Genomic DNA, 23,196 nt, shown 5'->3' with positions numbered 1-23,196 from the left:
TCCACGAGCCAGCGGTGGAAATTCCCAATTCCTATGGAGAGGGCGAGTCTATCCATAGTACAACGTGGTTATCGACTTCCCTGCAATTGAACTCGCAGAGTTTCGATTGCGAGCCGCTCGCTCTACCGCTGGGCCACCCGGCCAATCGCAATGCACGTGTTCAATCGCGAACCCTCTCTTGCTTGCATTTGTCCAGCACAGCTGCCGCGATGTGGTTGCGACATTAGAACGCAGTGCACAAGCTTGAGGCAATTAATATATTGTACTCTTTAGAGTTTGAGCAAAGAAAAAAACAGTGATTTTCTTTACATTGGATGTTTATGCAGGGTGTTTCTGGTTGCGTTTTCAGCTGACGGCCAGCCAGACGTGCGTGTTCATCCCACATTACCGAGTGGCCTTCGTAGCCAAAGCCAAGGAGGGATCTGTTGCCATCAGCGATTACTACGAACCAAGTGAGTGCATACACCCTGGCGGGTAGCACAAGGCTAACGCACTCATGCCTCACCGCAAGCGTGGACTGGGTTTCATTCCTGACTCGGGTGCCTTTTCTGCGCAAGGTGGAAATGTTCTCCCCAGTCCTGCATGGGTATCCTCTGGGTTCTCAGACTTGGACAAACATCCCAATGCTGAAAATGAACCTGCAGATTACTCTCTTATGATTTAACGTTCAGCAGCACCCTCCAAAAAAGTCTCGAGACTTGAAACGCAATGACAATTGAACGTCGTCATTGGCCACGATCCATCCACTGCTGGATTATGATGGCCTCCCAAAGCCACCCGGCACCTGCACACGATCCGATGTAATCGCTCCGTCTCCGTGGTGAACGCCCTCTCAGGGACACATTCTCACCTTCGACCGCCACTCCATAGTGAATTCTCGACCGCCGTGCCGTCGTTCCTCGGAGCGACGCGTCCCGGCACAATCCCATTTGCTCTCCCTTCCACGGCGTCGCCGACTGGCACGGGAATCCGTGCCTCCCCACCCCCGCCGGCGCCGTCCCCGCTCACGCCGCGCCGCTCCCCGTGTCGCCCCCCCCCCCCCAGGGCGCCGGGTGGAGCAGGTGTACTCGTCGGCGCCGCTCTCCATGCTCGGGACGTGCTCGCTGTGCGGCCCCGACTGCGCCAGGTGCAAGAGCAACGTGAAAGGCGGCGGGGTTTCTGCAGCCGTGCCACTGCCCCCCGCCGCCGTGGTGTGGGTGGTCGCGCTCGCGGCCCTCGGCCAGGCCTGGCTCGGCCTCTGAACGTCGACGGCCGCTCCACCGTTTGGCCCTTGGGGCGACCGTTGCTCGGTGACTGCGTTTTTAATAAAAGTCATCATAACTTGATCGTGATATTTTAACGTTCTCTAATCTTATTGTTTTGCTATTTTCTTTGCCATCTTAAGTTGTACAGCAAGTTACTAGTTAGGCAATTGGCAGGTTGTGTGTGGTGGGGTGGTAAAGTGTGGGTACCCCCACATTGACTGAAGCTTCTGCCCAGCTTGGAATAGCTGGACAAACACCTCCAGCAAGGCTCCCTCCAGCTCCTGGGCGTGCAGGGCTGTGCCTTTACCTCTTATCACAAGTGCTGGTGAGAGAGAGAGGGAGGGAGAAGTACAAATCGGCTGCGAAGGTCAAAGGGGCCCCATTTCATCTAGCGTCATTCATACCAACAGGCATCCCACATTGCTGTACATTAATTAAGGACCAAATCCCACATCTGTGGTTGGCTGTGTACCACGCGAAAGTTATTCTTACAAACGTCTGCTGTGTGGTTGTGATGAACCGTGGCCCTGTTGCTTTGTGTAAATAAAGGATTTTGATTTGATGCGATGCCGCTCTGTTGTTCTGCTGGATCCGTGTTGGGTGGGGAGCGTGCACACCAGGGACGTGCCGTCAGGGAGGCAGAGCCTCACCCGGCATACTCCAATGAAAACAGCTGTTACGAAAAGTAAAAAAAAATCAAATAAAAGAAATATTAAGATTTTTCCACTGATCTGTGTTATAAATGTCATTTTTGTATGATTCCAATCATTTTTATAGTCAAATACAGGAAGAGACTAGAGGTGAGGCAGCGACGAGCTCAGCCTCCCCTCTGATTGTGCAACCCCTCAATAACTGAATTAAGCGTGTGCCTGTTACTATCTCAGTATGTCACCAATGTAATGTTTGTAGACCCCTTCATTTCATGTCCTCGCCTTCCATACTCCAGGTAACTTATTTCACGTATGTGTATAAAGATATTGAGGCTCGCTGGTCTCGTCATGAAACTGCAATTAAAAAGCACCAGGGGAGGCAGCTATCACATCTGCCTCACTGAGGGGGACGCGTCTAACACGCCCCCTCCGTGAGGACACGCCCCTCAGTGAGGACACGCCCCCCTCGGTGTGTGAATCTGGCTCAGACACGAGCCAGTGCCTCCCCAGCCATTGACCTCACCGCACGTCACTGCTTCCCACTGGTGCACACCACCCCCATTCGGAGTGTGGCATGGTTTGGGCAGGTGTGCTGTGCTTCTGGAAAACAATATCTCGTTTTAATTCACCGTCGACCATGAGCGATCTGCTGCTGGGTGGAGGTTTTATGAAAGTCGTGAGGTCTCAGCCCTGCGCACGAGCCGCTTCCATCGCTGCGCGAGTTTTCGGGTTGTGCCACCGCGTGCGGTTCGGCACGGTGTCTGACGTTTTGCTGCACGCGCTGTAAGCTTCTTCAGAGCCGTTTAAATGCAACTGCGTTTCAGCAGCAGGAATGCTCCCACGATGCGTGTTTGTGTGTTCGTGCCTCGTAAACTACTAATGGCAAGTTGGGACGCTGTCTATAGGAAAGCCACCCACACGGATTCCTATCTAAAGCTTGACTCCCACCACCATCCAGACAAAAGAATTCCCTCATCAAAACACTACACCATAGGGCCCGTTGCATCTCCGACCAGCACCACCGAGCCAGTGAGCTTGAACACGTATGCCAGGCTCTCAGGAGGAATGGATATTGTGACCGCACAATCCGCAAAGCTGCATCCCCAACCATCGGTAGAGAACCATCTGAGGACTCAATCAAAACCATCACCTTACCATACATAGCAGGGGTTACCAAAAGGATTGCCAAAATCTTTAACAAACACAAGATCCAAGTTCGGTTCAATATAGTACACACAATCCGTGATTTGATCCCATCGGTGAAGGATGCGATTCCAGACATGCAATGTCCTGGTGTCTATCAGCTGAGTTGTGTCTGCGGCAGCAATCACATTGGTGACACGAAGCGACGTGTCTCAGACCGGGTTCGCGAACACAAAGCGGATTTGAAACACGGCAGATCCAACACCTCGGCGGTGGCGGATTATTCTTTCAACGCTGTGGGCACACGCGGTGACATCGTGTTCTCCGAGACCAAGGTGCTCTGCAAACCCTCGGGCCACCATCAGAGATTGGTCCATGAAGCCATCCAGATATACAAACACAGACAAAACTTTAATCGAGAAGATGGATTCAGATTGAGCAATCATTGGAATGACGAGATAAACCGCGCCAAGTTTTAACTGCTGTGATTTTCACTCGCCCACCCGGTTGTCGTCGTCAGATTACTAATTCGAGCTCCTTTACCTGCTAATTTCTCCAGCCCACCCGTCCCTACACGCCACAACCCCCTCTCTCCCCCGTGAACTCCGACAGCCACGACTCGACAACACTCCTTCCCCCCCCCTTTCCCACCCCTCACGTGCCTATATAAAGCCACCACAGCAAATCATTTTCTCACCTGAAGACGGACGCTTGTGTTGCGACCGAAACGTCGTGTTTTCTTTTATTATTTTTTCTATCTACGTGACTTCACCGAAAGAACCAGAGAGAATTGTTAAATCTGTCTGTGCGGAGCTTTCAGCGTCACCCCTCCTATGCTTGGTGGATTGTTACCGTATCCCCCCCCCCCTACCACAGGAACCGAAAATCTCTAATCTGTGGATTTGACCAGACATCCCACAGTCGTAGCAGGACCCTGGCAGTGCCGGCCATGGGATGTCGCTGGGCCATGCTTCACCACGCTGGGCAGTGTGGGTTGGCGACGTCTTTTAATGAAATACCCGCCCAACAGGAAACCTGGCCACTCGCTCCCTGCCAGCAGCTGTCGTTGCAGCCGCTGGTGGTGGTGATGATTGGTCGTTCATGAGTTATACGCGCCGCGATGCCGAGGGGATATTATCGCTCGCACCTGGTAGGAAGGAGGCAGGTTCACCTCTGACAAAAGAGCGCACAGCTCCCGTGGGCTTTAGCCGGCAAATATCGAGTGAAGTGATGGGTCTGCGCATTCCATTGCAGTCGGAGCTTAATAACTCGCAGAATAAATTGAGTCCTCACCCTTCAACAACCTCTCCGAACCCCAGTGATGATTCTGATGATGACCACGTTCCCCATGGCGACGGGCGTGGTGATGACGATAATTGGTGATTGGGATGTTGATTGACGTGCACGTGACGCGACGCAGGCAGAGGTGGTGGTGCTGACTGACGCGCACACACCCCGCACACTCTCCCACTCCCCCCCCACACTCCCCCCCCCCCACACTCTCCCACTCCGCCCCACACACCCCGCACACTCTCCCACTCCCCCCCCACACACCCCCCCACACACCCCTCCACACACCCCTCCACACACCCCGCACACTCTCCCACTCCCCCCCACACACCCCGCACACTCTCCCACTCCTCCCCCACACCCCCCCCCCAACACACCCCTCCACACACCCCTCCACACACCCCGCACACTCTCCCACTCCCCCCCCACACACCCCTCCACACACCCCTCCACACACCCCGCACACTCTCCCACTCCCCCCCCACACACCCCCCCACACACCCCTCCACACACCCCTCCACACACCCCGCACACTCTCCCACTCCCCCCCACACACCCCGCACACTCTCCCACTCCCCCCCCCACACCCCCCCCCCACACACCCCTCCACACACCCCTCCACACACCCCGCACACTCTCCCACTCCCCCCCACACACCCCGCACACTCTCCCACTCCCCCCCCACACCCCCCCCACACACCCCTCCACACACCCCGCACACTCTCCCACTCCTCCCCCACACCCCCCCCCAAACACCCCTCCACACACCCCTCCACACACCCCGCACACTCTCCCACTCCCCCCCCACACCCCCCCCCCACACCCCTCCACACACCCCGCACACTCTCCCACTCCCCCCCACACTCTCCCACTCTCCCCCACACACCCTCCACACACACCCCAACAACCGCCATTTGCCACTAAGTGGCGGTGACGTCACCACGACGCTTGTGCCAGGCCATGTGCACCTTGAGGCCACGTGAAGTGTCGAACGCCCGCTGGCAGGAGGTCACGGGACATAATCAGATGCCAGAGGTCGACTGACTGAGACGACTGGCTGATGCACCACCTGTGCCTTCTTAAAGAGAGGGACCACCAGGGCATCCTTCCAATCCTGCGGAACCCGTCCAGTGGTCCAGACTGTTGTTATGATGTCATATAGGGCAGTCTGTGCACAAACGCCACCCTCCCTCCGCATTTCGCTTGGGAGATCATCTCTGCCGGGTGCCTTTCCTAGTCTTAGACTCCGGATCGCCTTCAGTACTTCCTCAACAGATGGCACCTCAGCCAGCCACTCACAGGGGGTGACTTCCTCCTCCAATATTTGAGGCACCGCAGCCTCAGCAGGGTCATCCCCACTTTGTGCCACGATGTTTTCCTGGCTGAGGGTTTTACCCTCCCCCAGGCCCTCACAGAAATGCTCAGCAAATCTGCAAACCTGCTCCTGGGGGTTGGAGATTGGATCACCGTTCTTTCCCCTAATGATGGTAATCGGTGTGGCGCTGCACATTCCCCCGCACACACTCCCCCCCCACACACCCCCCCCCCACACAACCCCCCCCCCACACAACCCCCCCCCCCACACAACCCCCCCCCCCACACAACCCCCCCCCCCCACACAACCCCCCCCCACACAACCCCCCCCCCCACACAACCCCCCCCACACACGCCCGGGGGGGGGGGAGTTCCGCTCCGGCTGAGTGGGCGTCTCAGCCTCCCCTTCCTCCTCCTTCATAGGCGAGTCGCGTTGGCGCCACCCTCCTCACAGCTCGCAGTGAAGAGCAGCAGCAGCAGCAGCCGCGGCGGCCACTTAGTCAGGGACTTGCAGCAGCAGCAGCGTCGCCTCCTCGCAACAGGGGTGAGTGGTGAGTAGCTGACTGGCTGGTGAGTGGTGAGTAGCTGACTGGCTGGTGAGTGGTGAGTAGCTGACTGGCTGGTGAGTGGTGAGTAGCTGACTGGCTGGTGAGTGGTGAGTAGCTGACTGGCTGGTGAGTGGTGAGTGGCTGACTGGCTGGTGAGTGGTGAGTAGCTGACTGGCTGGTGAGTGGTGAGTAGCTGACTGGCTGGTGAGTGGTGAGTAGCTGACTGGCTGGTGAGTGGTGAGTGGCTGACTGGCTGGTGAGTGGTGAGTAGCTGACTGGCTGGTGAGTGGTGAGTAGCTGACTGGCTGGTGAGTGGTGAGTAGCTGACTGGCTGGTGAGTGGTGAGTGGCTGACTGGCTGGTGAGTGGTGAGTAGCTGACTGGCTGGTGAGTGGTGAGTAGCTGACTGGCTGGTGAGTGGTGAGTAGCTGACTGGCTGGTGAGTGGTGAGTGGCTGACTGGCTGGTGAGTGGTGAGTAGCTGACTGGCTGGTGAGTGGTGAGTAGCTGACTGGCTGGTGAGTGGTGAGTAGCTGACTGGCTGGTGAGTGGTGAGTAGCTGACTGGCTGGTGAGTGGTGAGTAGCTGACTGGCTGGTGAGTGGTGAGTAGCTGACTGGCTGGTGAGTGGTGAGTAGCTGACTGGCTGGTGAGTGGCTGGTGAGTGGTGAGTAGCTGACTGGCTGGTGAGTGGTGAGTGGTGAGTGACTGACTGGCTGGTGAGTGGTGAGTGGCTGGTGAGTGGTGAGTAGCTGACTGGCTGGTGAGTGGTGAGTAGCTGACTGGCTGGTGAATGGTGAGTAGCTGACTGGCTGGTGAGTGGTGAGTAGCTGACTGGCTGGTGAGTGGTGAGTGGTGAGTGACTGACTGGCTGGTGAGTGGTGAGTGGCTGGTGAGTGGTGAGTAGCTGACTGGCTGGTGAGTGGTGAGTAGCTGACTGGCTGGTGAATGGTGAGTAGCTGACTGGCTGGTGAGTGGTGAGTAGCTGACTGGCTGGTGAGTGGTGAGTGGTGAGTAGCTGACTGGCTGGTGAGTGGTGAGTAGCTGACTGGCTGGTGAGTGGTGAGTAGCTGACTGGCTGGTGAGTGGTGAGTGGCTGACTGGCTGGTGAGTGGTGAGTGGCTGACTGGCTGGTGAGTGGTGAGTAGCTGACTGGCTGGTGAGTGGTGAGTAGCTGACTGGCTGGTGAGTGGTGAGTAGCTGACTGGCTGGTGAGTGGTGAGTAGCTGACTGGCTGGTGAGTGGTGAGTAGCTGACTGGCTGGTGAGTGGCTGGTGAGTGGTGAGTAGCTGACTGGCTGGTGAGTGGTGAGTGGTGAGTGACTGACTGGCTGGTGAGTGGTGAGTGGCTGGTGAGTGGTGAGTAGCTGACTGGCTGGTGAGTGGTGAGTAGCTGACTGGCTGGTGAATGGTGAGTAGCTGACTGGCTGGTGAGTGGTGAGTAGCTGACTGGCTGGTGAGTGGTGAGTGACTGACTGGCTGGTGAGTGGTGAGTGGCTGGTGAGTGGTGAGTAGCTGACTGGCTGGTGAGTGGTGAGTAGCTGACTGGCTGGTGAGTGGTGAGTGGCTGACTGGCTGGTGAGTGGTGAGTAGCTGACTGGCTGGTGAGTGGTGAGTAGCTGACTGGCTGGTGAGTGGTGAGTGGCTGACTGGCTGGTGAGTGGTGAGTAGCTGACTGGCTGGTGAGTGGTGAGTAGCTGACTGGCTGGTGAGTGGTGAGTAGCTGACTGGCTGGTGAGTGGTGAGTAGCTGACTGGCTGGTGAGTGGTGAGTAGCTGACTGGCTGGTGAGTGGTGAGTAGCTGACTGGCTGGTGAGTGGTGAGTAGCTGACTGGCTGGTGAGTGGCTGGTGAGTGGTGAGTAGCTGACTGGCTGGTGAGTGGTGAGTGGTGAGTGACTGACTGGCTGGTGAGTGGTGAGTGGCTGGTGAGTGGTGAGTAGCTGACTGGCTGGTGAGTGGTGAGTAGCTGACTGGCTGGTGAATGGTGAGTAGCTGACTGGCTGGTGAGTGGTGAGTAGCTGACTGGCTGGTGAGTGGTGAGTGACTGACTGGCTGGTGAGTGGTGAGTGGCTGGTGAGTGGTGAGTAGCTGACTGGCTGGTGAGTGGTGAGTAGCTGACTGGCTGGTGAATGGTGAGTAGCTGACTGGCTGGTGAGTGGTGAGTAGCTGACTGGCTGGTGAGTGGTGAGTGGTGAGTAGCTGACTGGCTGGTGAGTGGTGAGTAGCTGACTGGCTGGTGAGTGGTGAGTAGCTGACTGGCTGGTGAGTGGTGAGTGGCTGACTGGCTGGTGAGTGGTGAGTGGCTGACTGGCTGGTGAGTGGTGAGTAGCTGACTGGCTGGTGAGTGGTGAGTAGCTGACTGGCTGGTGAGTGGTGAGTAGCTGACTGGCTGGTGAGTGGTGAGTAGCTGACTGGCTGGTGAGTGGTGAGTAGCTGACTGGCTGGTGAGTGGCTGGTGAGTGGTGAGTAGCTGACTGGCTGGTGAGTGGTGAGTGGTGAGTGACTGACTGGCTGGTGAGTGGTGAGTGGCTGGTGAGTGGTGAGTAGCTGACTGGCTGGTGAGTGGTGAGTAGCTGACTGGCTGGTGAATGGTGAGTAGCTGACTGGCTGGTGAGTGGTGAGTAGCTGACTGGCTGGTGAGTGGTGAGTGGTGAGTGACTGACTGGCTGGTGAGTGGTGAGTGGCTGGTGAGTGGTGAGTAGCTGACTGGCTGGTGAGTGGTGAGTAGCTGACTGGCTGGTGAATGGTGAGTAGCTGACTGGCTGGTGAGTGGTGAGTAGCTGACTGGCTGGTGAGTGGTGAGTGGTGAGTAGCTGACTGGCTGGTGAGTGGTGAGTAGCTGACTGGCTGGTGAGTGGTGAGTAGCTGACTGGCTGGTGAGTGGTGAGTAGCTGACTGGCTGGTGAGTGGTGAGTAGCTGACTGGCTGGTGAGTGGTGAGTAGCTGACTGGCTGGTGAGTGGCTGGTGAGTGGTGAGTAGCTGACTGGCTGGTGAGTGGTGAGTGGTGAGTGACTGACTGGCTGGTGAGTGGTGAGTGGCTGGTGAGTGGTGAGTAGCTGACTGGCTGGTGAGTGGTGAGTAGCTGACTGGCTGGTGAATGGTGAGTAGCTGACTGGCTGGTGAGTGGTGAGTAGCTGACTGGCTGGTGAGTGGTGAGTGGTGAGTAGCTGACTGGCTGGTGAGTGGTGAGTAGCTGACTGGCTGGTGAGTGGTGAGTAGCTGACTGGCTGGTGAGTGGTGAGTAGCTGACTGGCTGGTGAGTGGTGAGTAGCTGACTGGCTGGTGAGTGGTGAGTGGCTGACTGGCTGGTGAGTGGTGAGTAGCTGACTGGCTGGTGAGTGGTGAGTAGCTGACTGGCTGGTGAGTGGTGAGTAGCTGACTGGCTGGTGAGTGGTGAGTGGCTGGTGAGTGGTGAGTAGCTGACTGGCTGGTGAGTGGTGAGTGGCTGACTGGCTGGTGAGTGGTGAGTGGCTGACTGGCTGGTGAGTGGTGAGTAGCTGACTGGCTGGTGAGTGGTGAGTAGCTGACTGGCTGGTGAGTGGTGAGTAGCTGACTGGCTGGTGAGTGGTGAGTAGCTGACTGGCTGGTGAGTGGTGAGTAGCTGACTGGCTGGTGAGTGGTGAGTGGCTGGTGAGTGGTGAGTAGCTGACTGGCTGGTGAGTAGTGAGTGCACGCAGCAGGCTCGCTTCTCTCCACACGCCGCTTTCGCATGACGCGTCTGGCCAAACTCTTCCCAACAACAACGCTGCCACTGGATAGACTCCTGGTGGCTGTGGTGGTGGTGTTCTCACGAGACAGAGTGTCCCTGCAATAGCAAGCTACTGGTGGCTGTGGTGGTGGTGGTTGGTGGTGGTGGTTGGTGGTGGTGGTTGGTGGTGGTGGTTGGTGGTGGTGGTGGTTGGTGGTGGTGGTTGGTGGTGGTGGTGTTCTCACGAGACAGAGGGTCCCTGCAATAGCACGCGAAACGGCTCGCGTCTAGCAGCGCATCGACCGCACATCACGGTCGTGTTTTATCGGGGGACAATTCCCCAGCGATCGTCGCAATCATCGAGGCTTGACCAGGAGACGTTGCTGGACGTTTGGTGCCCAGCGGCAAGCGCACTGGACTTGCAATCCAGAAGTCGACTCGATCTCCCGGGGCGGCAGTTGAGACAATGGAGCGTGTGTCCTTAAACGCCCCAACCCCTCCCTCTGCTTCGCGAGCAGTATACATCTGAACAACGGTGTCAATTGGCAGGCGGTGTGTGGTGGGGTAAAGTGTGGGAACTCTCACCTCTTCCAAGACGCCTGGCCAGGATACCCTCATCGCGAGGCGAACAGTGGAGGCTCTTCTGCCAGCAGTGGCGTGAGCTGGACATTGTAGGGCTGCGCAGATGTAGGCTTTAAACTGAGCTGTGCTGCACTTCGTTCGAGTGACCTGTCTGCATTCTTGATGCACACTGTCCTATTCTGAGTGGAGGTAATCATCGGTGGCGATTGTCTATTCTCTTGCCCCGTCTGTTCTTGGGGTCTGTGAATCGGCGTTCATTTTCCGTGCCAATCCTGGTTTCCGAGTCGTGGTTTTTGAACGCAATTGGTGACGGAAATATCCTTGCAATCGGCAGTTCGCCGGTTTTATTCTTTCTCCCGACGCAGCAATTGAAACGCTCGGCAAGGTGTATTCAATCTTCCCCACCCCTTCCCCAAGACGCGCATGGCCTGTGTGGCAGCGGGGACCGATTTCCCTCCAGAGCGGCTCTATTGACCTCTCGCTAGTGGAGCTCCTTCTGCCAGCAGTAGCAATTGCAGGTCTGCACCTTTACCCTTGTTTATACAACTCTCCCACCCTAAACAGTATGCAGTGGAATTCTCATTGTTGATTTTATTCTTAACTGTGAGCTTGCAAGTGATGTGGATTCCTTCAAGGCGGGCCTGGACATTCTGGCCTGTGCCAGCATCTGCGCGCAGCAACCCTGCTGTGGTTTGTTGTGGAACAGAAGACGCCTTTTGACGATGACGACGACGAGGAAGAGACCGGGGAAGTTGCCGATGACGGCTGTGGTCACGTCGTCGTAAATACCAAACGGTGCTCGTAAACTCGCTGCCGTGTGCTCTGCCCGCAGAAAACCATGAAGGTCGCTCTCGTCGTCGTCGTCTTGCTGGCCCTCCTGGAGCCCAGCCACGCGTCAAAGTACGTAACCCTTGACCCTTGATGTGACCCCTAAACTAACCCCCTGCCCCTCCACGCACTTATTTACAAACTATTTTCCTTCCGAAAGTTTGTGCCACTCGTGCCACATTTATAGACCACTAGCAGGAAGTACCCGGCTTTACCTGGGGGAAAATATATTTCAAAACTTGTATTATGAACACGTCGGCTTTCGCCACCAATATCATCCATAATAGAGGTTTTGGGTTTACGTGATCTACCCCAAAACCTCTATGATGGAAAACTTTTCTTCTCTTAAAAAACATAACATATCCACAAATACTAAGATATCGTGAATGCCGGGCGTTCTGTTTGTCTGCCCATTTGTCCGTCAACAAAATTATAAGAGCCTTTCAGAATTCTTGGTTCTTTCGGTAAAGTCACGTAGAAGGGAATATTTTATTACTTCCCTTCTACGTGACTTTACCGAAAGAACCAAGAAGATGAATCCCTGCAGTCACGAAAGCTTTAAATCGAAATTTAGCCTTTCAGAAGTAAGAAGTTATAGAAAGTGGGGGGCAAATAGTTGATCTAAAAGGTTTCCATTAATTGTCAACCCCTCCCCCCTCAAAACATTGTTTTACCCCCTCCCCCCACCAATTTTTTATTTTGTAGGCATATGTACCGACACACCCTACATACAATAGTCAGTAGTATCTACTGGCTCTAAAGTAGTCTCTATTGGCTCTGCAGTCGTATCTACTGACTGTAATAGTATCTACTGACTATAGTAGTATCTACTGACTGTAATAGTATCTACTGACTATCGTAGTATCTACTGCCTCCATAGTAGTAACTGCACACATTGGGGTGGGGCGGACATCACACTGTTCAGGATTTACCACAGCATGTGGTTGTGCAGCAATAACTGTCGTTGATGTTTATATTTTTGGCATTTTTTACACGAATTAGAACCTCCCTCCCATCAGCGAGCTCGTTTGCTTTGCTAGGGGCAACTGCGATTCGGTGTTTCCGCGCATGCGCAGATGCGTGCTTGATCAGCGTACATTGTGACAAAGTGTGACTTTTCTTAGCTTACATATAATTGGACCAAGGGCAAAAACAAATAGCGAGTTTTCATCCGGGGGCTTGGTTTGTTGTATCTGTGTACTTTGTTAAAACGTAGACCCAACAGTTTGACAGTCAAAAGCGTTACAAGGATAGGCGTCCACACACAGACAGACACAGACAAAAAATACTTTTATAGGTAAGAAGTGGACAACGTTCGACTCTTCCAAAATAAAATGTGCAGACTATGCGAGCGACCGTGCATCATCGAGCCCACGTGTAAATGTGACCTCCCTCCCTCCCCGCAGTGCCACGTTCTTTATCACGGCGCCCTCGACCATCCGGCCCGGGCAGGGCCTCGCCTTGAGCATCTCCCTCCTGAACGGCGGCGGCGGCAAAGGGGACGTCACTGTAGTGGCCAACGTCACCGCCGACGGCAAAGAGGTCCTAAGGAAGCAGGCCGTGCTCCCCAGAGGTTAGCAGCTGTGGCCCTCCAAGGCTCGTTGCCGTCCTGTCTGGGGGCTCTATGCCGTCGTCTTGTGGTTCGTTGCTGCTCAGTGTCAAGATTCTAAGCGCTGTGCGAGGCTCCTCGTGACCTATCGTACCGCCCAGAGGGCTCGTTATTCCCTTACGGGTTCGTCGTTAATGAAACTGTTTAATTAAAACCAGGTCAGATGCCGTTGAGAACCAGATATTCTTTTTGCTGAATTGGGGGTAGGGGTTGGCGCAGCAAGCTGCGTGCCGTCGGTGTTTGGCTTCGGCGAGCGGGGAATGTCCTCTCTCACCGCGGCAGCCTGCGACGCTTCGTCAGCCTTCACCATGAATCCGCCCAAGCAGGGGTCGTCTTGTTGGCCAAATTTCGTTCGTGAAAAATACTTCCCAACCATGTTTGTTGCTATGGCTGCCACCCACCACAAGGCCGACGCGCGGCGATGACGGCACGACGTTAGCGCGTCTGAGTAGGCAGACGGAGATAATCTGCTCGCTTTATTAGAGACCGCAGTGCATGGAGGAAGACCATACATGGTAATTGCTAAGCTTTGCTGTGAATCAGAATCTTTATTTCAAAGATGCTGTTTTTTTAAGGCGAGACCTGCATGGAAAGTTTGGCCAGATGATTTTTCGGCGTAGGAGCTGAAACCGGTGCCCCTCAAGAACCGACGCACGAGATGACGCCACCCAAATGGGTCCGCACAAACCCACTTCCTGTACTGCCACGTCCTGGTCGCCTCGCAAGCTTGGTGGCTACCAAGTCTCTCCGTGACCCACCCCCCCAACCCTTGCCCCCTCAAAGCGCTGGAGGGCAAGCGCATGCCGCTGGCCCCCGGCTCGTGGGTGCCCGTGGAGCCGCGAGTCCCATGGCATGTTCGTGGCGCCGCCTGCCTCGCCTCGGGTGGCACTGGTGGAGTGGCGCGCTCGCCACGGGCCCCGCTGCGAAGGATGAACGATGCCCACTGGAACATTTGTCCCCTCTGTTCCTAGCTCGGCACCTTCTGGGCCCCTCCGTCCCGTGTGCCCTGGTGCAGTTGCACCGCCTGCACACTCGATGACTATGCTGGTGCGTCCGCGTTGGGGCATTGCCGGTTGAGTTTTTAAAACCCGGGGCGTGTGGGCGAGGCGCTTTGAAGGGACTATGAATGTTGGCACGGTTTAACCAGAAATGGCCCGCGGCTGTTTATGGGCGACATAATGGGTATTTGTTAGGTGTGGCGAGATAACAAAAGAGGCAGCCGCGAGCAGATGCACGACTTGATTTGGCTCTTCACCGCAAGCCGCAAACAACCATGTTTACTTAACAGAGGTTGCTGTGAGAGGAAACTTGATGCAGCGAGTCGCTTCAATGACACTACAACGTATAATATGCTCACGTGTCATGTGATGTAATGGGTTCGTGTGATCACGAGAGGTGCTCCCATTGGCCGCGATGTTAAAACAAATCTAATTTGGAAACTCGCTCCTGAAGAAGCTCCCAGCACGGGGAGCGACGCGTCGGCCGTCGTTCCGAACAATGCTCTGTACGACCAACTCGCGCTGACCAGCGTGGTGAAATATGCTCGAAATGATCCCCACGACTGACGCGGCGTGAGGAGACATCATCCTCGTGCATGTTACCTGGGGAAGCCTCGCAGATCCGGACCTTGGGAGGCTGCACGAGCCCATTGGAGGGACTCTGCTGGCCACAGGCTGGGACCCACCGCTCTGGTGTGCCAGTTTGTCCACCTGTCCACATTTCTTAGTTTTCTGCAGGCAAAAATATTTTGAAAGCATCTGTGTAATGTCGACCGTCAGGATTGTTGGTTCTTCATCTTCCCGTGACGCGGCGAGAGCTGTGGTTTTGGTTTGAGGGGTGGTGGTGGGGTGGTGGTGGGGTGGTGGGGTGGTGGTGGTGGGGGGTCTAAAGGAGAAATGCGGCGCGTGTGTCAAGGCTGCCGTTACGGGCACCGAGCGCTGCGCGTAAACACTCGCACAACGCTCTCCGCTGTTCTTAGACTTTCACAATCTTGCGTTTCACTGTACGACTCCCAATAATAATTTCAACTTGTAACGTGCCACTGCGCTGTTCACTCGCTGTCCTGTTCAGAGCGAGGAAGAACGAGCGAGCTCACTCTGAGCTCACGTCGGAGTGAGCTCGCTCGGAGTGAGCTCGCTCTGAGCTCAAGTCGGAGTGAGCTCGCTCGGAGTGAGCTCGCTCTGAGCTCAAGTCGGAGTGAGCTCGCTCGGAGTGAGCTCGCTCTGAGCTCAAGTCGGAGTGAGCTCGCTCGGAGTGAGCTCGCTCGGAGTGAGCTCGCTCGGAGTGAGCTCGCTCGGAGTGAGCTCGGGCACCATTTGTTGCTAGAAGGGTATAATCGCAGATTTGGCCAGGAATTGCAGAATAGCCACTAAGAATGGAACGTGCCCAAGATTCAAGTTCAAGTTCATTTATTAGGTATAGCCCTGTGAGCCATTCGGCTTTTGAATCGGGTGCAACCGCAACAAACAAAAAATAAAAACACGAACAAAAAACATCTTAAAGTGAATATGTGACTGTCCTTCTTGGGGTGCTAGAGCGATGAAATTTGCAAGGGTGCAGTAGCTGAAAGGACAATAACATGACAGGGTTGTGGTGGTGGCTTGGGGAGGCAATCGTCCAGCATTGGTTCTACCATGGCTGATGACGACTGTCAACGACGCAAACGCCCGTCTTGTGAAGATGCACTACAAGTCTGTGTGTAATTTCTGGCGTCGATGGCTGGAGCTCGCCCTCTGTTCGGCAGCTCGCGAGACACACGGTTGGCTGCCTCTGCTACGGTGGAAGGATGGGGTCGCCGGTTCGCAAGATCATAATTGCGAGTGTTGCGGCTCTGCTCCTTTGTGCCACGCCGGGGAAACTCAAAACCCGTCGGCGCTGCCGCTGCAAGATGAGTGTCCAGTTACTCATGCGCCCGGAGCGGTGTGCCCGCTCGTGTGTGGTCGCCCGTACAAATGCAGTCCGCCCAGGATGGAGATTGGCATGGGAATGTTTGATCCCTCCCATCCCAATTGACGATCTCTACCCTTAGGGTGCTTGCTCCTTCGTCTGGCAGGTTTTCGTTTTCAGGGCGATCCGGGACAGGCAGCGCTCACTCCACACTGTGCCTCCCTAGCTTGTACCCTACGCACAGTAAGCAACGTGTGTTATGCGAGTAGAACTCTGGCGTGGTGTAACAGTCTGTGCGCTGGACTTTGAATCCAGGGGGTGGCCGGTTCGATTGCATCTCCTTGGCGTTGCAGTTGAACAACACGGCGTGTTTCTTAAATTTCCTCCACCACCTATTCCAACATATCTGGTCAACGTGGAAATAATGGAACCTCTCTCATGTTTACTCCAGTACAGGCCATCGGCAAATTCTTACATACATGCAGTGCATCCGACCGACCTAGTTGTCCTGTGTTTTTGTTTTTAATCCCCTTTGTGCGCATTGTTGGCACTGCCTGTGGTGCCGAACTGCACTCGGAACAGGGCTGTGTCATCGCGCAGGACACGAGCCTCTGCTCGTGAACAGCTGTACACAACTTGTGTTTTGGAATGCCTCCTACCTACCTGATGACAAACGGCTACTTCATCAATCCACTGCTGGATTGAGGCGTCCCGGTGTCGTGTCTCTATACCGTAATAATTTGGCATTACTTTTCTTTTAAACAATTAACTTTCTTCAAAATCTTTTTCACGTTGCACAATTGTTTCTATTATCCCAGATTTTGTAATTGCTCAATTATTTTTTTTCATATTTGCGAGTTGAGCTGTAGGGTTGCACCGATGCCAGAGTTTGTTTGTGGCCTCCACCCCCTCCCCATCCCCTGGGAGGACTGAGTCCTGGCACGAGCGCCATTTTGAAATTCTCATGCTTGGTGAGCGCCCGGCTTGTGAGGGTGGCGCGGAGCCGGCACCGCTGGCCACCTGGGTTCGAGTCCAGGCTTCAGCTGTCCGTGCTGAAACTGGGTTCTCAAGTGTACGAGGTTGATGGGTCTCGGGCCAGTTCACCAATGACTATACAATAATAACCTCCATATTGAAGTTGAATTGTCACTGTGGCTAAATTCGCAGCTGAGAATTGGATTGGCTACCATGCAGAAACATCTCCTATAGCAGGCCACGTGGGAGGGTACAATACCCCTCTTGTGGATAACAGGTCACTTTGAAGGGGTCACGGAGGTAGTTCTGTAATATCCACTTCCATGGGCCGTTTGCTAACACCAAGGGTGCACTGTTCTGCGAGAGATCTGAATGGATTCTTTGTCTCGTGACGTGAGACCCTGATGGCATGATTTGGATAACTTTGTGTAAGAAAGTGGAATGAGTCCTGCTTATTTGCACGTTGGTGTTCAATCCCGGAGTCGTTGTTCTGGCCATAATGGATCGTTGCAGGGGTGCAACAAGTACAGAGGTGATGCTGTCAGATTCTAATAGAGGTGGTGACGCTTGCACGGGTGGTGCTGGTGGCGTCATCTCAAGTTTGTTTTTGCCCTGTGTATAAACTCGCCCCCCGCCTAATGAACTGTGTGATTTATCAAATATTTTCGTCAAAGGGCTCTCAGTGACGCAGGCTGCCGTGATATTAATATTCGGCTTGCCACCTCAGGGCGAAGCCCGTGTACGTGGCTCCACCCAAGGCTGCCCCCTCCGCACGTCCCAAACCACAAGCGGGCGGCAATTACCCCCTTGGGCGCCCAGAGGCCGAAAGCGATTGCTACATTTTGGCGTTCGTGCCATTCTCACGGCACAAGTCTGTCGTGAAGACGCAAGTGGCGTTGAGCGGATGATTTGTGGGGCTGCACCTTTTTCTTATCGTAGCATCGTGAGAAATTCTACGCTGGCCACGCGGATTCACACCGCTGTGGCCAATTGAGGCTTGTGGTGACAGGCGACCGGCATGGGAGCGGCGGCCTTGTGCATCACTGGTGCTGTTGCTCATAATTGACAATGTTACATTGTTGCAATGTGAATCAATGAAATTGGTTCGTGCTTGTTTAAGAATGTTAGGCTCATCACCATGGCTGATATTTTTATTCTGTGCACAGGCCTCTTAATAGGACTATGACTACCCGTGTCCGTTTATATCGCGGCTTGTCGATTTTTATGGAGTTGCGTACGCGACACGCCCGTGTCCACCTCTCGCCACACTCGCCAAAACACACGCGGCTCTTGACACGCCCACGAGCAATGACGCCCACCGACGGCTACGCACGTGGGTGACGACTGGTACGCACGTGGGTGACGACGGCTACGCACGTGGGTGACGACTGGTGCGCACGTGGGTGACGACTTCTACGCACGTGGATGACGACTGGTACGCACGTGGGTGACGACGGCTACGCACGTGGGTGACGACTGTTGCGCACGTGGGTGACGACGGGTACGCACGTGGGTGACGACTGTTGCGCACGTGGGTGACGACGGCTACGCACGTGGGTGACGACTGGTACGCACGTGGGTGACGACGGGTACGCACGTGGGTGACGACGGGTGCGCACGTGGGTGACGACTGGTACGCACGTGGGTGACGACTGGTGCGCACGTGGGTGACGACGGGTACGCACGTGGGTGACGACTGGTGCGCACGTGGGTGACGACGGCTACGCACGTGGGTGACGACTGGTACGCACGTGGGTGACGACTGGTGCGCACGTGGGTGACGACTGGTACGCACGTGGGTGACGACGGCTACGCACGTGGGTGACGACTGGTACGCACGTGGGTGACGACGGGTACGCACGTGGGTGACGACTGGTACGCACGTGGGTGACGACTGGTACGCACGTGGGTGACGACTGGTACGCACGTGGGTGACGACGGGTACGCACGTGGGTGACGACGGCTAAGCACGTGGGTGACGACTGGTGCGCACGTGGGTGACGACTGGTGCGCACGTGGGTGACGACTGGTGCGCACGTGGGTGACGACTGGTACGCACGTGGGTGACGACGGCTACGCACGTGGGTGACGACGGGTACGCACGTGGGTGACGACTGGTACGCACGTGGGTGACGACTGGTACGCACGTGGGTGACGACTGGTACGCACGTGGGTGACGACTGGTACGCACGTGGGTGACGACTGGTACGCACGTGGGTGACGACGGGTACGCACGTGGGTGACGACGGCTACGCACGTGGGTGACGACGGCTACGCACGTGGGTGACGACTGGTACGCACGTGGGTGACGACTGGTGCGCACGTGGGTGACGACTGCTACGCACGTGGGTGACGACGGGTACGCACGTGGGTGACGACTGCTACGCACGTGGGTGACGACGGGTACGCACGTGGGTGACGACTGCTACGCACGTGGGTGACGACGGGTACGCACGTGGGTGACGACTGCTGCGCACGTGGGTGACGACTGGTGCACACGTGGGTGACGACGGGTGCGCACGTGGGTGACGACGGGTACGCACGTGGGTGACGACGGGTGCGCACGTGGGTGACGACGGGTGCGCACGTGGGTGACGACGGGTACGCACGTGGGTGACGACTGCTACGCACGTGGGTGACGACGGGTACGCACGTGGGTGACGACGGGTACGCACGTGGGTGACGAGCGTTAGCGGAGACCCCTGCGCCGATGCCACCCGCGATGCGGTGACCGTGCATGCGTCGCGATGCCGTGGGAGCGCCTTGCGGCAGTGGTTTTTGTTTTGGAGCACGGGTACCTACCTGCATTTGGCGTTTGAAATGTGTGCGCTCCTGTGGTGCGTGTGTGTGTGTGCACCAAACCAAAAAGTAATTTTTAGTTCTCGGCCTGTTTGCTTTTCGGACGTGTCAAACGGTGTGTTTTTTTAACAAACCCGACTGCTGGTGAGACCAAGAAGTTTGAAACAACAGGCCAGGGGCGGTGGGTAAGCAAATGCTGCTGTGGTGCCGGATGTCATTGCAAGAGGGGGGGGGGCAGATACCCTGTTTAATGCAACATAATTGTGCATATTTTAGTTTTAATTGGGTTTTTGTGCTTGTTTTTTTTCAGGCACCACGACTGCCCTCGTCCTTCCTGCGGTGCGTATTGTCTACTGCTGCTACTCTCCATGCCCCGTGACTGTGTGGAATATAACCTTAAAAATCCGTAAAGCGGAGCAACCCTCCGTGATGGAGTGGCCGCCAAACGTGGATATCGCAGAAATTAGCTTTTTCTGAGATCCCTTCAAGTGACCTTTGATCCACTTGGTAGAGGGCAGCACTCCCCCAAATGCTCTGCCGATAAGAGAGGAATGTTTGTTGCCTCACCGTCAAACCAATATTTAATTCTCGGTGCTGGAATTTTTACTAAATTAAGTTCCAAACCCGAATTATTTAAATGTGGTTGGTTTTGTGTGACCCATTCATGACCGGGCTGAGACCGAACTCCCTTGCACTCGAGCCTGGTTCAATCGCAGGCAGTGGAATTGAAGCCAGAATCTTGGTGGCGTGAGCTCTGCGCTCCGAGCCACCCGGCCTCCTCCCACTCGGGTGTTTCGCAGCACGGCTGACGCTGCCTGCCGCAGGCGTGCGATGCGCCCCCACCCATTATAAATTGCCACGTTCATCACCGCTGGCTTGTAGTGTTGATCTGTGCTAGGGAAGGAGTTTCCCCGGTGCCCCTTGTGACAAAACACAGGCCTGGGCAGGCAGACGGGGCGTGGAGGGCTGCTTGACCACAAAGCAGGATCCGCAAAGTGGCCTTGCGAATTAAAAACGATAGAGCCGGTATGAGTGGTTTTGGGAACCTGAACTGCCAAAAGTTATAAATTTTTGTACACGACCACCTGACGCATGGATGGGTACAATGGCGTTCACAATCAGTCCCAAGGATGGCACGGAGGAGCGGGCTGCGTGGATTCGAACCTTCGCAAGGTCGCACGTCGCGCTGACCCTGAAGGAGAAGCGGGCGGCTTGGGCCAGGAGCGTCGGTAGAAGTGGTGGCGGCCGGCAGTGGAGACAAATGACAGTGGCAGCTTAGAGACAACTCAAACGCATCTGGCAATGCACGATGAAGGGCCATTGCCCGAAACGTTCCCGATATTCTTTCTTTTACGGCCACCACTCGAATTGACAGATGTGAGCTGCAGGAGTCTGCCACGGGGCTTCCTCTCTCTTGGCGGCCGGACTTTGGTGTAGACGGGAAGTACTCTCCGACCGGCGTCTGGAGATTGTTGTTGTATGTTCTTAATGGAGTGGGTGCTGCTGCCTTGGCTTGCGAGGATGGGTACATCAGGGGGGCGGGGGGGGGGGCGCACAGCACCAGGAGGGTGGGAAGACGAAAGAGCCTTTGGGGTCATAAATATCTGTTGCGTTGCGCTGGTAATGAGCGCAACCCCTCGGTGATTCTGCCCAAACGCCTTGGCAGGGGCAGGGCCCCTTTGTACGGAAACCTCCCGCCCCACCCCCGCTATTAGGGGCCCCCGTGCAAGGGGCCTCGTCTGTACGTGTCCTGTACGTGTCCTGTGCTGTGGGGTGGGGGAGCGCGTCTCCGCGGTCCACATCACCGCACCCGTACAGAGCCGCCTTCAAAACCCAAGACGTCGCATTGTCGATGGCCGTGGTCCCATCCACTGCTTGCACGAGGGTGCCCTCAATTAGCCATCCTCTCTCTACGATGTTGCCGCGTGACTAACGCTGATTATAATTGCTTCCCATATCCAGTTTTGGAAGTGCTCTCTGTTTGTTCCGTTCTCTCTTTGCCCGTCGGCCGTCCCCGCTTCGAGCTGTGTCGTGTGCTGCCCACGGCCACGGCCGCTCGAGCGATCCCGCTCGCCACGTTCTGCTCCCCGATCCACGCGTCGCTTCGTGTAGCCGCAACTCTAAAGCCGGCATCTCCCTCCCACTTTATTTCTCACACGCATGTTACATTTTATTGTTCAGTGTCCATGTTTCTGATACGTGTCATCGCAGGTAGGACTATGTTGTTTTTGAACCTCAGCCCGTTGTGCGTTAATCCGTCGCAGTTGGGTTCGTGAGACGCTTGCAAAAGGAACGACAACCCGCTGTGGGTCGTGTTTTTCACTCGACGCTTCCCCCGGAGTAAACCTCCCTCTGCCGGGCACCGCAGCACAGCGGGGGGCGCTCTGTCGGCATCGCATTGCCAGGCTGTGGCAGCTGCCACCATCGACGCTCGTGCCGTTGACCCCTCTCTTCTCCTCCTGCTCGCCGTCCCCGCTCGCTCACCCGCCCATTCCTGGCTGCGACTAAAAGCGTGGAGTCATCGAATAGAAATGCCCCGAGTCGTCATCGGTTGGTGTCTGGCAGCCTCCTGCCTGATGCCCGCCAAAGCCTCCCTTGGCCACGGCGCTACAGCCATCGTTGTTGTTGTTGTTGTAGGCGTTCTCTCTCTGTCTCGCGGCGAGCTGCTAACAACTCGATTGCTCACGGTCCAAAAATGTTTTCCCCTCAACCAACGCAAGAAGCTGCCCCACCCTATGAGTGTGTGGACGTTGCTACGCCCGGCCATGTTATTTCTCTCCAGTGCTCATCTTCACACATCGTACATATGGCCTAGTGGACCTAGGGGAGCGCCAGAACCAGTTCAGTTATTTGCCACTGTTAGCCACGAGAGGGTTTCTAATGCTGGGGTCCCAAGCGCCGTTTCTCCCCCACCCACACGCGTAGCTATCCACCCACAGCCTGCGTGTTTAAACATAGCTATCCACATACGCACGGCCTCGTGTGAGAGTCGGTTCTTGCCTGGGTGGGGGGTGCTGCGTGCGTCTTGGGAGTTCACCGAGGGGCAGCTGCTCCTGCCGCCGTGCGTGTGACCAGAAACGGCGGCCTCCTGTAATTAGCCCAGGCGGCCTCTGTTGTTTGTTTTAATTCGCGTGCGGTCTGTAATGCCTCCCACGACCCGCGCGGCTTGGGGAGGCCCTCATCCAGCAGTGGATCGATAGAATCGCTTGCTCGCCCGGCGGTCAGTCGTCACCTCCGTATCGCCCTTCCATCGCGACTACGATGGCTGCCGATCCCCTGGAGTTAAATCATTGCATCCCCTCTTCCACCCATGTGGAGGACTCGGTCTGTTGCGGACACTCATCTCATCCAGATGGCATTCGGGCAACACGCCGCAGGCTCACCGCACTTCTCTTTCAATCGCCTCCCTCGCACTGCTCCGCTTGGGAATTCCCTCCTCCCGTCGTCTCTCCGTTCCCCAAAGTTTTTAGAATAACTTTGTCTCAATTCTCTAAGCGTATACGCTACCTCTTTAACGACGCTGCTTGTCGCTGGCCATTTGACGCTGCGGGCCGGCGCTCGGGCAGGTCACCGTGCGGAGCTCTCGGTGCCGAGGGAGCCCTGCGGTGATGGTGGCGCTTGGTGATGGTGGTGTTGGTGGTG

The 23,196-nt window shown here is 55.9% G+C and overlaps 2 protein-coding genes across 6 annotated transcripts in view; both read left to right on the top strand.

Moving 5' to 3' along the window:
- Nucleotides 1–1,806, top strand: part of LOC144938581 (CD109 antigen-like) — a 31,676-nt gene extending 29,870 nt beyond the window's left edge. For all 4 annotated transcript variants that reach the window (XM_078866547.1, XM_078866549.1, XM_078866548.1 and 1 more), the window contains exons 33-34: nt 350–452; nt 1,045–1,806. In XM_078866547.1, coding sequence (XP_078722673.1) covers nt 350–452; nt 1,045–1,241 — 300 coding nt within the window. In that variant the 3' untranslated portion in view covers nt 1,242–1,806. The remainder of the gene's footprint in view (nt 1–349; nt 453–1,044) is intronic.
- A 4,262-nt stretch (nt 1,807–6,068) lies between these two features.
- CD109 (CD109 molecule) overlaps nt 6,069–23,196 on the top strand; it is a 40,729-nt gene continuing 23,601 nt past the window's right edge. The window contains exons 1-4 of one of the 2 annotated variants that reach the window (XM_078866543.1): nt 6,069–6,192; nt 11,290–11,357; nt 12,692–12,858; nt 19,865–19,893. In XM_078866543.1, coding sequence (XP_078722669.1) covers nt 11,296–11,357; nt 12,692–12,858; nt 19,865–19,893 — 258 coding nt within the window. In that variant the 5' untranslated portion in view covers nt 6,069–6,192; nt 11,290–11,295. The remainder of the gene's footprint in view (nt 6,193–11,289; nt 11,358–12,691; nt 12,859–19,864; nt 19,894–23,196) is intronic. The other variant, XM_078866545.1, reaches the window with a different exon arrangement.

The sequence above is a fragment of the Lampetra fluviatilis genome, chromosome 22 (assembly GCF_964198595.1).
Source record: "Lampetra fluviatilis chromosome 22, kcLamFluv1.1, whole genome shotgun sequence".
NCBI classification, from domain to species: Eukaryota; Metazoa; Chordata; class Hyperoartia; order Petromyzontiformes; family Petromyzontidae; genus Lampetra; species Lampetra fluviatilis.
Note: the sequence above shows the minus strand (reverse complement) of the source record. Positions and strands in the feature narration are given on the sequence as shown.